Source organism: Fukomys damarensis, unplaced genomic scaffold (assembly GCF_012274545.1).
Source record: "Fukomys damarensis isolate Sample0158 unplaced genomic scaffold, DMR_v1.0_HiC HiC_scaffold_26, whole genome shotgun sequence".
Classification (NCBI taxonomy): Eukaryota; Metazoa; Chordata; class Mammalia; order Rodentia; family Bathyergidae; genus Fukomys; species Fukomys damarensis.
This window is the reverse complement of record NW_022900938.1, coordinates 24,120,138-24,133,657: the sequence shown is the minus strand read 5'-3', so window position 1 is coordinate 24,133,657 and position 13,520 is coordinate 24,120,138. Positions and strand designations below refer to the sequence as shown.

Genomic DNA, 13,520 nt, shown 5'->3' with positions numbered 1-13,520 from the left:
TAAAGCTGACCTGACAATAAAAGAAAATGCAGCTATACTCAAAGACATATGTGACCAAAAACTTGAAAACAATGTAAATGCCCAGTAGTATGGGAATAGATCATGAAATTATGGCATTCCATATGGTAAAATATTTTAGTCATTTATAGAGAATTTTTAAAGAGAAGGAAAATTTCCTATGATATAATGTTAAAAAGAAAAAGAAAACCCCAAATAAAATCCACAATATAAATACAATATAAACAAAAGGAGAAAAAAGTAAAATGTTTAAAAAAAGAAAGACAACAGGAAAAAAAAAGGGCCAGAAATTTAGCTCAGTGGTTCCACCACCTGCCTTGCAAGCGAAAGGTTCAAAGTTCGATCCCAGGTACCAAGAAAAAAAAGACAAGAGAAAAAAGTAAAATGTTAACTGTGGTTAAATCCTTTGTTTATAGAACTGTGGATAATTTCTCTTGTCTGCTTTTTTGCAAATTCTCTATAAGCAATATACATTAGCTTTATATTCAGAAAGACAGAGTTTAGTTTCAAAAATAGAAAACCAAGCTCTACACTAGATTATAAAAAATTAATTATATACATCTCACTTACTGCTATTTCATCTAAAAAGTGGTAATAACAGAGAGTAAAAATTTAGACCAAAACTTTATCAGTACTCAAAACTGCCCTCAAAGTAGAAATGAAAGGAGACAAATTAAAAGAAAAAAAAGCAACAAATTAAAACCATAAAATTAAAACTTGTCTTGATTGAAGATCTGAGGTCCTTTAATATTATTTGTGTAAAAATATAGTGTGCATCAAATTTGATCATTTTTCACTTAACGCAATCTGGACCATAGCAAACTAAAGTGGAATACAGATTTAAAATGTTTGTTGCTCCCTGCCTTCGTTCCTTAAGTACAGTACCTCTAATATTCTGAAAGTAGCACTGCTACCAGGAAACAGTTCAGTCTTCAGTAATCTTTTTTCATGCTCTTCAGAGTCTAGGCTGGGACGACCAGACTCTCCTTTGCTTTGACCATCTGATGACCCAGAACTTTTCTCATCATGGTTTTTTACTTCTGGCATTCTTGAGAAACAGTTTGCAGCATTAGTTTCTATGAGATCCCTCAATGGTTCTCCCATCTTCTCTTCAGTTTTTATTTCAACTGGAAGAATTTCAGGAAATTCCCTCAACAACCAATTACGATTCTTGAAAAACTTATTCTTATGAATCTTGTAAAATGTGTCCCAGTATTTACTAGCTTCACTTTCATATTTAACTAAAATAAAGAGAAAAAAAATCATTTTACTATGAATTCTATTTACTATTAGATACTATTTTGATAACTAAATTTAATTAAATATTTCAAATGTATTAATATATTATCAACAATTATATTTAATATTAACTTCACTATTATAGTAATTTTATTTATCTGATAAAAGTTTCAAAGTACAGAGGTTTAATTTCCTTGAAAATGTCTCTTGCTGGACATTGTAGAACATGCCTGTAATCCCAACACTTACGGGAGGCTCAGGCATGAGGATCACTACAAGTTCTAGGCCAGTCTAGGCTACATAATGAGTTCAAGGCCAGCCTGGACTACCCTATCTCAGAAAAAAAAAAAAGTTTCTATGTGTGGGATATGTAGTCCTAGCCCCACAAGTCTGTCTTTATATATTGGCCAATCAATTTTTGTGAGGAATATAACCACTGTGAACTACTTTCTATAGTTTAAATCATGGCATCTAATTTTCCTCAATAATTCATGTGCCTTTTTATTATCTCACACAAAGTATACCTTATTTTTTAAATCTCTGCAAATACAGTTGAATTTTGAAAAATGTGCAAATTGGTGATCAGAAAGAAATTTGCAGAATTAGAAAAGACATGATTTTATTTATTTACTTTTGGTACCAGGGATGGAACTTGGGACCTTGTACTTATAAGTCAGGCAGCGGAACCACTGAGCTCAATCCTTGGCCCTAATGACATAATTTTAGAGCTAGAAGATTATTGAAAACAGTCTACTTCAAGTCCCTTGTTTTACATTTGAAGAACCTGAACTCATTTGTTCCTGGATCTAGAGCCCCAGTCCCAAAGGAACCAGGTGAAGTCTCCTGACTCTTGAAGCACAGGGGACTCATAAGTATTCTCCCCCAACTTCCAAGGCGTTTTTTCACTACTGACTTTTAATATGAAACCTTGAGAATTACTGATGCTCTCTTAAAACAGACAAGCACTTTGTGATGTCTTCACTAGCCAAGGCCAGAGTTAGATTATTTGTATCAAAGCTTCAGTCAGTTCTTAACCTTCCTTCCGCCTCTTCCTATCTGTACTTTACAATAATAATCCACTCTTTCCTTCATTCATCCAATGTTCATTGGCTCCTACTATGTAAAAGGCTAATCCCTGGACCTAATCTATAGATTGAGAATTACTTTCACTCAGTGCAGACCCGTGACATTTCTAAAGTACTTTCAAAAAATGCAAAAGCTATCTAATGAATATAGAATAATTTCCAAGATTTGGTGTTGGAATGAGGAAGGAAGGTATACAACAGCATATATATTATTCAGCTATTCATTGAGGAGAGGAGGAAAAATATGTGTATACACACAGAAACGTGTGTGTGTGTGTGTGTGTGTGTGTGCATGCGTGTGTATGACCACAGTGTAGAAAACATCTCTTATAGGATAATCTCCTAATTAGTGACACTGAGTGCCTCTCAGGAGGGGGATGGAGCAGCTGGGGGCCGCAGTTTGAAGAAGTGTTTTGATTTGAGCTATGACCATGTGAATGTCCTACTGTTTCTAAAACCGAATTAAAACCAGAACAAAAATGAGCATTTCTCTGATAATTTTACAGAAGCCTCTACCTTCAGAACAACTGGTTGCCTGCAATCACATTCACTTTTGTTACAGAGCCCTGTCCTGAAGCCCTTATAGCTTTCTTTTCCTTCTTTCCATTTTCATCCTTATGGCCTTGTACCATAGATCTCCAACCACGTAGCCAGAAGACTTTCTTCCCATCAAAGCTGAGTTATATCTAGCAGCAGCACTGCTATAATGACAGAAACTCCCATCTGTATTGAAGGTCTGAGAAATGAAAGTGGGTATCTATAACAAAAGAATTATGTGATGTTAAGTCCAAAACATGTTTTGCACTCTAGAAGGAAGTCTATTTATGGTTTATCTAAAAATGTATATTTACTTTGAAAATAGTGTTACCTTTACTTATAACAATTGGAATATACTATATTAAAAAAAAAACAAAACAACATTCTGAAATTAGATTCAGGAGAAATCAGAAAGCTGCCAAATTTTCTAAGGGCTTCTTGAACAGTCTTTTCTTCCTTTACCTTAAAACCTCTCTTTGTAACTCACTCTGGGCAGGTAAAAGATTTTCAGCCTGATAAAAAGCAGCCAGAAGACCTACATTTAGAGATAAGAAGGCCTAATATAGTCAAATCTCTAGTATTCGGATTTCCAATAGTAAGGTACTTGTGAAGTGAATTTGAGCCTAATAACTAGTAAGTAGAATTTAATGTTATACCTTGGTTAATTTGTGGGTATAGACCCTTAACGATTAATCAGCAGTATTGTAGGGAATGCAAGGGAGTAACATGATTTTTAAAACGTGCATAGCAGTTCTACACATAAAAGAAAAATAATAGCTGCGAAGTGGCACACACCTGCAATCCCTGCACTCAGGAGACTGAAGCAGGAGGATCATAAAGAGTTCAAGGCCAGCCTGGGCTACTCAGTGAGTTCAAGAAGAGCCTGAACTACTTAGTGAGACCCTGTCTCAAGATACCAAAAAAAAAAGCAAAAAAAAATACTTAGCCATAAAGAATGAGAAACTAGTCATTCATAGGAAAACGGATGTATATTGAGGCCATACTCTTAAGTGAAATAAATAGGACACACGTGTAAATACCAAATAATTCCTCTGGTGTGCAAAACTAAAAGTATAAGTAAGATCCAAATTGTATAACTGATAATGTGAAATAGGAAGAAAAGGGCTAATGGTATAGAAGAAGTGGGAAGGGTAAGGGAAAGGAAACAAGGGAAAAAAATATGAGAAAAGGAAAAAATAGAAACAAAGTCTTTGTAAATAGGGGAGGGTGGAGGGGGTGAAAGGAGTGCAGGGGTAAGGGGAAAAAATGAGAACCAAGATCTGTCATGTAAAGGTACAAGATCCCAATGATGAATGTTTGTTACTGAACTGTATACTTAAAATGTACCAATAAACTCAACGAGGAAAAAAGAAAGGAAGGAAAAAAGTAGTAAATAACTCAAATCCCCAACAACATGAGAATGAGCAAGCAAACAATGCATGTTGAAACAAGGTAAACATATATCAATTTAAAAACAAAGGATGATAAGAGAAAACATTCACACAATAGTAAAGACACTAATGATACCTCTAAAATTTCTACTCCTTTATAAAAATCATAAAAAAATCTGGAGGAATGATAACAAATAATGATTAATTGATAGTTCTTTCCTGTCTCTACACAAAAATAAAGAATCTTGGCTGAATTCTTCATCTTGCCTACAGAATTTCCTTACTTGGTGAGGAGAATGAATTAGAATTATCTCTACAGTCTGTCTAAGCTCTAAAAATTCTATGCATTTTCCTATTATACACCATGAGCCTGTAGAGTCAAACAGTATCAGTTCTGCAAACTATACAATCTTAGGTGAGATTTCTGTTTTAAACATGAGCCCACACTACTGTTCTAATTTTCATAATTTATAAAGAAAACTAATCTATAGTGATGTTAACTGCAATCTGGATCAGATAACAAATATATTAGGTATCTAAATTCAACTTTAGCCAAAGCAATCTTTATTTAACAAGGACTTGATTACGTGTAGATGACAATAGTCAAAGTATGCTAATATATCTATACTTTCAAGCCATTTTCAAGTAATTCTCATTCAAAAACTGAGAAAAAGAGCTGGGTGTGGCACATGCCTGTAATCCCAGCACTTGGGAGGCTGAGGCAGGAGGATGGCTGTTAGTTCGAGACCAGCCTGGGCTACATAGTGAGTTCCAGGTTAGTCTCAACTATACAGTGAGACCCTGTCTCAAAAAACCAAATAAAAAACCAAAAAACAAAAACGGAGAAAAATAATCAAAAAATTACACAATCATTTTGCCAGTAACAGCAGCATTAAAAATAACAACATGTTGGATGTTTATTATGTGTTAAGCATTATGTCAAATGCTTGACTTGGATTTTTTCCCATTTAATGCTATTAATATCACTTAGAAAATGTTATTTCAATTTACAGATTAAAAAAAATTCAAGGTGAGAAAGGTTAAAGCTTTCCCCCAAAGTCACCCTGTTAGAAAGGACAGAGTCAGAACCTAGACCATGTCTATCACACTCTAAAGCCTGTGCTCTCAACCATTCACGACGCCATCTTCCTACACAAAGTCAATATGAACCCCCACCACAATCTCTCTGAAAGCCACTTATTTTTCTGATTCTTACTTCCCTTTCAGTTATGAAGCATCAAGTTGAAATTGAAACTTCGATGTGACTTATCAGTATAAGTAAACTGTCAAAATAATGCTGGCTGGAGTTAACTTTCATTAGAACAGTTCAGAAACAAAGAATTAAATACTGTTCTTTGAATTATATAAAACATAACCATGCAAGATTATGTGATGCAATTATGATGTGTGATAGAATTAAAATGCTGTGAGAACAAGAGCACCTTGGTCACAGATGAAACAGAGAAGTAGCTGCATAAATGGGTTAAAATGTGTGTGGTCTTTTAAAAGAAGTGGTTTCATCAGTATCTCCAATCAATGCTGGCCATTTCATAGATCCCAGTCCTGTGACAGCTTCTGAGGACCCAGAGAAGCTTAATCAAACTTGTCATAATGATGAGCATGAAACAACACTTTCAGTATATGACTTAATATCCTGAACTGCATGAATATCTGTGATCACAGCAGATATGGAGGAATTAACTCTCTGACCTAGAGTGAAAAAAAAGTCTCAACTGTTGTTAACTCACTACAAGCTCAGGTCAATAATGATAAAAAGATATAGTATGGAGGAATGTGTACTGTCTTGATCTTGTCTGACTGCCTAACAGATACATGAATCATTAATTTTTCTTAGAGGAATTTTTTTTCTTTTTGAAGCTGCCAATTCAGAAATAATTGCTCTATGTCAATGGCAGTAAAAGGGATTTAGTGATCTGTTTAACCATAGCCAGATGAAGCAATTTCTCAAATTTTCACTTATTAAATTCAATAATGCTGAGGGGAAGAAAAATGGCACACTAACACTACTTAAATATTCAGAATTCCCTCTGAATCACCCTGAGTATCATAACTAAAAAAGTGAATTAAACCATTTATGTATCTGGCATATATGATATGATTAATATGAATTATGAAAATTTATTCTAAGTTGCCATGTAACAAAAAGCAATTTGAAGTTATTTTTGCACATCAATTACGCAAATACCTGAGCTTTCAAAGTTGGAAATTTCCTCATGTCACTGATTAAGTTCACTGTCTAATAAAAGAAAACTCTTAAAATTACAACATTAAAAGTACATTGCTAAAGCACTGCATGAAAATTTAAGCAGCCAAAGCTATGTTATAAATGAGTACCCTGTATTTATCAGTACAAAAATTTAATCTATTTTTTCTACACAGGATATTCTTGTAAGTGGTAAGACATTCATTTACAAGGTAAAGTACAGTGAGACTTATTATTTTGCTCAATGTAAGATAACTTACCTTAGGTAGGCAGTTATTTACAAGGATATTTTAAAATGGAAATAGCTGCTGCTTTTGCTATTAAGTTTAAAAAAAAACCATTATATTTGCTATACAACCACCTGAAATATAACACACTGGAGATCCTTTTAGGAAATTATAAAATATAATCATGTTAACTCAAAAACTGCCAAATGTATCTTTCTCATTTCTGAATTAACCTGCTTTTAAAAGAAATATGAGCTATAATAAAATTGAAAAGTAATTACATAAAGGAAATGTGAAATTAAAAATCATTAATCTGGGCAATCTAATTGAAAGAAATATTGCTGAGAGCCTGGTTGCTATACATTTTAATCACAGAAATGAGATGTCAGCCCGGCTGCAGCAAGACTATTAGTTGTGATGTGTAAGTTCTCATTTTCAGATTCTGAGTGTGTTTCCTCACTTGGTTTTCAACAATAGCTAAGACAACAGGTAAATAATGGGAAAGGAGAATGACAAGAGAGCAAGTTATGCAGAGAACAAAAGCAACACGCTGGAGTTGGCCGGCACAGGAGAACAACCTGTATTTCCTCTCAGTGACATTAATGGAGATGAGGTCAATGAACAGTGTGCCTGCTATTTAATGATCTGCATATGGAATATTTTGTGATGAGAGAAAGGTGGCTCTTTCATAGGCTTAGGCTTCTCCTAGATAAGATGGTGATTAACAGAGGTGCTGGCAGAAGAGCTAGGTCAAGACCTCCTTTAGGTTCTCACAAGGTGTAGAAGCAGAGCTTTCAAATGACCTATTTACCTTGATCCATGTTCATCAGAAGCCTCACCCTGGGTTTCTGAAGACTGGTAAATCTACAATCCTTAGCAGAAACTGTACTGAGTGGCTCTCACTGTAATGTCTTGTCCCTTAACACAGTTCTTCAGAACACAAATTTTCATTTTTTGCCACCCTGCTGGCAACCTTGCTTTAAGAGCAACAAAGTGGTCACTTTATAATGTGTTCCCTCTCTTGCAGTGGCCCTCTGACACACATGAAGTCCACTATACTGAGCAGTGTTATAGGGATACAGAGGGGCTCCAGCAGAAACCTCTGCCTCTTGGAGTCAATTTGAAATGGAATCTTTTGTTCTGTGTCTTTATAGCAGCCAGAAATGTTCCTCAGAAAAAGACTAGACTTACTAATAAGCAAATCAAATGCCTCAGAGGGGTAGCATCAGCCCTCTCCTGCTTGCCTTTCCTGCTTCTATAGACAGGCCAGTCACCACCTTTCTATTTCAGTCACCCTATGGTTCTGTGGGAACTGTCATTTTCTTTTTCTGTGGTTTCTGAGGCCCTAAAAATAACCTTCTCATTAGCTTCACTCAAGTTCATTGTTAACGTAAATAGGACAAAATAGGCAGTCATGTACAGTGCACTTTAAGAGAACATTATCAGCTCTGCTCATCTACAAGTATTTATGCTCTGAACAGAAATATTAAAAACAGGGTGAAAAAATCCTTGGTTTTTCATATTATCAGGAAATATACTGTCAATAATTTTAACTTCGTGGAAATCAATTAAAATGCCTGGTAACTTTTAATTCAGTTTAGACTTGACTTTGTCACATCCAGGTGGCCACTAGCAGAAGCTTGAGTAATGTGGAAAATATGTCTGTGCAGCTGCTGGCAAAGAAGCGAAGTTACACTTCCTCAGAAACTGTGTGACAGAGTTCTTGCAAAGGAATGCAATGTTGGCTGATTTGTAGGCAGTACTGCCAGTGGTATGCACCCTCAAATCCAACCCTAATTCTCGCTGGCCTTTTCCATTCTGGAACTGCATGGCTGGAGCCTGTAAAAACAGAAAGATCCCACTGCGGATCAGGTGCTCTTCTCTCTTGTCCATCCCCCAGGACACACTAATGCTTAGGCTAAGGAAAGAGAACTGTGTCTAAGGAATAGCGAATGTTGCCAGAGGATATGAGGTTATCAAGGTATCAGAGCATGGGTTAGCACTGCTCCCTTCACTGGGTAAGAGCCCCTAACGAGCGTTTTCTTACTAGTTTAGTCTCCCCTAATGTCTCTGCTTCAAACTTCAGTCTTCATTGTAAGCTAAAGTCTTTAGAACAACAGCAAACTACCAGTGGATTAGTCATTTTCACCATTCTTCGCTTACACAGAGCAATGCAAACCTTTTTCCCTGGGGAGTTTCAGCATAGCTAATCAATCTAGGAATAAATATATAAACAAACACCAGTAAGTATTTTAGTTTTTGTGAGACCATAGAGTCTCTGTTGCAATTGCTTGATTCTGTACTTGTGTCTGTGTTCCAATAAAACTTTATTTATAAAAACAGGCAGCAGGCTAGATTTGGCCCATAGGCTCTAGTTTAATGGTTTCTGCTTTACTCACAGGTTACAGAGACATTCCTATAAGGATAACAGAAAAAAGACAAGGAATGGTACAAAGGTACTGTGGCAAACTAATCTATGGCATCAAAAGCTGGAACAGGGGTTGCTTTTTATGAGGTGTGAGGGGTCCAAGGAGTACTGTAATTAGAAATGAACATAAGGAAGCTACTAGATTATTGGTAATATTCTGTATCTTAATGTGGGTGTTGTTCACACAGATGTATTCAATTTGTAAAAAGTCCCTGAACTTTGTAAGGATTCAGTTTTCAATTGTATAAATTTGTCTATTTGGTCCTTCAATAAATTAATTAATTTTTAAAAAGAAAAAAAGAACCAGTATGTTCTGAGCAAGAAGTAGTTTTAAGAAAAATAAGGTGGTAAATCTCATATAGGAGTTGGCACAGTGTCTCTGGGTTCTTAGATATGTACAGAGAAAGACATAGGCTTCTTTTCTTGTTTCTTCTTTTTAGGGGATGTATGTAAGCTTTTTTAATATACTGTAGCAAAAAACACATAGTATAAAATTTAACATTTTAAGCATTTTTAAGCCTACAGTTGAGTAGTGCTTTCACATTGCTGTGAGGCAGCTCCAGAATGTTTCCATCTTGCCAAACTATAACTTGAAACCCACTAAATAACTCCTTCTCCCCCTGCCCCTTAGTCCATGGCAACCACTGTTCCACTGTATCTGTGAATTTCACTATATTAGGTATCATAAAAGTGGTATCACACAGTAGTTACTTGTTTTGTGATTGCCTTATTTCACTTAGCATGATGTCCTCATCTATGCTGTAATATGTGACAGGGCTTTTTTCCTTTACAGGTGGGAATAATATTCCATTTTATGTATATACCACATTTTGTTTATCCATTTATCCAGTGATGGTCATTTAGATTGCTTCTTTAGCTTATCATGAGTAGTACACTTATGAGCATGGAAATGCAAATATCTCTTTGCAATCTTGCTGTCAACTTTTTGTATACAACCCAGAAGTGAATTGCTAGATCATATGGAAGTTCTAATTTTAATTTTTTGAGGAATCTCTGTACTTTTTTCTACAGTGGCCACACCATTTTACAATCTCACCAAAAGTGCACAAGGGCTTATTCCTAAGTCTCTACGTCCTTGTCAACACTTGTTCTTTTCTGTTTTTTTGACAGTAGCACAGGCCAATTTTTTCAAAGCAATGTTGGCAAGGGCTTACCTAAATCAAAGTATAAATAAAAGGTCTCTAAGAAAAGTGCTTTCAATCCTTATTAAAATTGCATCCTAAAAGACTAGTAACATTTTGTATGACTTTATCTTCTTCATTCAAAGTTTATGAGTTTGCTTAAAGTTTCTAGCAAGTGAAATACACAATAGCATTCTGAAAGCAGTATAGCAAGAGAAAAATTTTAAAGTTAATTTTCCTATCTTGCTGAAAATGCCACCCATATGTGTACCTCCCAGAAAAGCAGTATGACCACCAAAAGACCAATTAATTATAGGGTGAATACATAATTTATTTCATTAATTTTGGTTAATGAACTGGGAATTCGACCAAGGGGAATGAGTGGATTGATTGGCTTAGACGGAAGCTAAGAACTCTCAAAAGCAATGAGACAGGAGAAGAAAAGATGAGGGTGTGACTTGAACCAGCAGATGATCAGAGAAGCTGGACTCCAGGAGCCTCCCCACATCATCGGCTACCTTGTTCTTCCTGAATGACTTGCACAGCTGAGTTTTCCTCTACTTTTTTTCTGGCATCTGCTTCTTCTTCTTTAGACCACTGCATGTGATCCCTGTTTAAAACAAAAATAAATAAATAAATAAATAGATGATAAAACACGCCTTATGACAGAAGGGAAAAAAAAAGATGGCCAGGGACTCTCTCTTTCATCCTAGATTAGGCGAATGCAAGCTATACAAACCAATGGCATATTAAGTGAATAGTTTTGTGTCATATGTAACTTCTTCAGTTCTTCTGTTGAACTCTGGTTGTGTTGCACGCTCCAGCTACCTTTGGAAATGGCTGCTGATGTAGTATCTCCAGAACACTCTGGGGCATGATTATCTGGGAGCTGGTATGGTTTGACATTTTTTACTTTATAGCTAAATTTATTTGCCTTTTAATTAATTTACAAACAAGGCACTCTTTAACAATATTTTAATGCTCCTTTTATAAAATCTGCATTCTAATACTCCGCTGTTAGAGACATGCAAGTTTTCAAATATTTTTTATTTATCTTGCAATTTTAATTTTTAAAGTATCTTTATACTTCTTATTAGCTATTTTAATTTCTGAAGAGATTCACTTTGTTTAAATGATAGAGTACATATAGAAAGATGACTTTTCTATAATGTGGCTCTTTCTGTAAGTATTTTTAAGTTTTAGAATTTATCCTCCCTATAACAGAATATACTACTCTGCGCTGCAACAGTGTCTTTCTTGTTGCCTTGCATACATGAGCCCCTGGATTCAATCCTTATCACTGAAAAAAAGATCTTAAGATGGAGGCAACTTCTATAATACAAAAAAGGCAATTTTCATTTTGGTTTTGTTTTTACAAGGTTTGCATTGCCTTTTCAGCACTGGGTTAGACTATACATGAGTAAAGCAACATCCTGAATTTTCATTTTTTGAAATAAAAAAAAAATCTCAAACACCCTACATTTAAGTTCCATAAAGCCTATTGGTAACTCTAAGAGAACAACTCGCTGTTATATGACATTTGTAGTCATCTGACTTATAACAATAGATTAGTTATAAAATTCTTGGATTTTCACGTCAGTCAACATCATGATGACTGATCAACATTAACCAATAGTTAGCATGATCATAATTATTACCATTTACTATTAATTACGTCAGACATTGTGCTAAGCACACTTCATACTTCCTTTCAGAAATCGTGTGAAGGCGTTATAATCATTCTTATTTTACATATGAAAAAACAGAAGTTTAGTAACTCACTCAAGGTCCTCCAGATGAAAGTGAAAGGCGAACTCAAACCCAGATTTATCTCATCAAAGTCCATCTCATCAGTCACTAGTTTATTACTGTCTACCAATGCAGTGGGGGAAACAGAGATGTAAGACTTACTCCTTGCCCATCCAAGGAATATATTCTTCTAATGTAGGCAGATAAACAGAGAGTAAATTGTAAGACAATGGTGCATGCACTGTTAAAACCTGACAAGTGGGACTGTTGGCAATTAACACTTGGGCTCAGGTTGGGGAAAGGTGGTGGGGCAATTACTGTTGTCCTTAAGAGACTGGCAATTAGGATAGCATATACAGGACACAATGACAAAAATCTATTTTGATTAGTTCTCTTGGGTAACTGCAGATGAGGCTGGGATTTGGGTAACAGATTTCAGAGGATTTTAAATAGCTTAAAAGACATGACAAAGCAAGGAGGGACTAGAGTGAGATGGATTAGAATGTTGTGGTAATCTGGAGTTACAGGACTAAGGTGATGGTAACTGAAAGCAGAATGGAACAGTTGGGGGAGACACTAAAAAAATTGTAGTTATGACTTGAAGATAACTAAATTTTGGAAAAGAAAGCGAGAGCTGGCAATAATCCCAAGGTCTATATTACTGAGCACAGAGGAAAGTGGGGTAACAGTGAGAGAATAAGGAGCTGCTCTGGGTGGAATGATGAGAACTTTGTTTCTATTTTAAGTTATGTTTATGCAATCAGATGTAAGAGGGTACATTACAGTGACTTAGCTATAAATACACCGCTGAAAGGCGAGAAACTCTTTTCTTTTTAAAAGGATCAAGACTGGTACACTGGATCTCCACGAAAAGCACATGGAGAATGTAAAAATCAGAGTTCCACAGATAAAAATCTAACCACTAGTATTTCTTAAAAACTGCAATCACTTAGAATCCAAATAATCATGAAACAGCTTTGTCACTCGCTTTAATGAATTAAATTAGAATAAATTTTTGGTTTTGACTTTAATATATGTAAGTAAAACCATATGAACTAGGGTGTACAACTACATATTTTCTACGTACATGATAGAAAATCAGGGGGACAATAAATTTATGTGGTCTTCAGATTTAAACATTTCTTTTAAATATTAGTTTAACATCACTTCCTAAGTTTAATAGATTTGGTTATTTCTTAAATTATCCCGACTTCCTTAAACTACTTGTTACTTCATTTTCTTAACTGTGAAGTGAAGGAAATACTATGCCCTAAGCTCCTGCAGAACAGATTTTCCCACTGTACAGTTACAGAATCCCCACAGAAAGCTATAAAATGTCCCTACTGCATTTATGGGAACTTCCTCCAGACCTACTGTTTTATGGCAGTTCTTTACACTAGAAGACTGATTTGTACAAACGGAAACCCCACAGCCAGCAGTAAGAATTATTCAAGTTTTTATAAGTAATAAATACAACAAT

General features: G+C 35.3%; 1 protein-coding gene across 2 annotated transcripts in view; it reads right to left on the bottom strand.

Moving 5' to 3' along the window:
• The window catches only part of Mettl8 (methyltransferase like 8), a 112,391-nt gene that overhangs the window by 50,314 nt on the left and 48,557 nt on the right, over positions 1–13,520 (bottom strand). For both annotated transcript variants that reach the window (XM_033756321.1, XM_019204978.2), the window contains exons 3-4: positions 10,810–10,901; positions 904–1,259 (exon numbers count right to left, since the gene is read on the bottom strand). In XM_033756321.1, the coding sequence (XP_033612212.1) occupies positions 904–1,259; positions 10,810–10,901 (448 nt within the window). The remainder of the gene's footprint in view (positions 1–903; positions 1,260–10,809; positions 10,902–13,520) is intronic.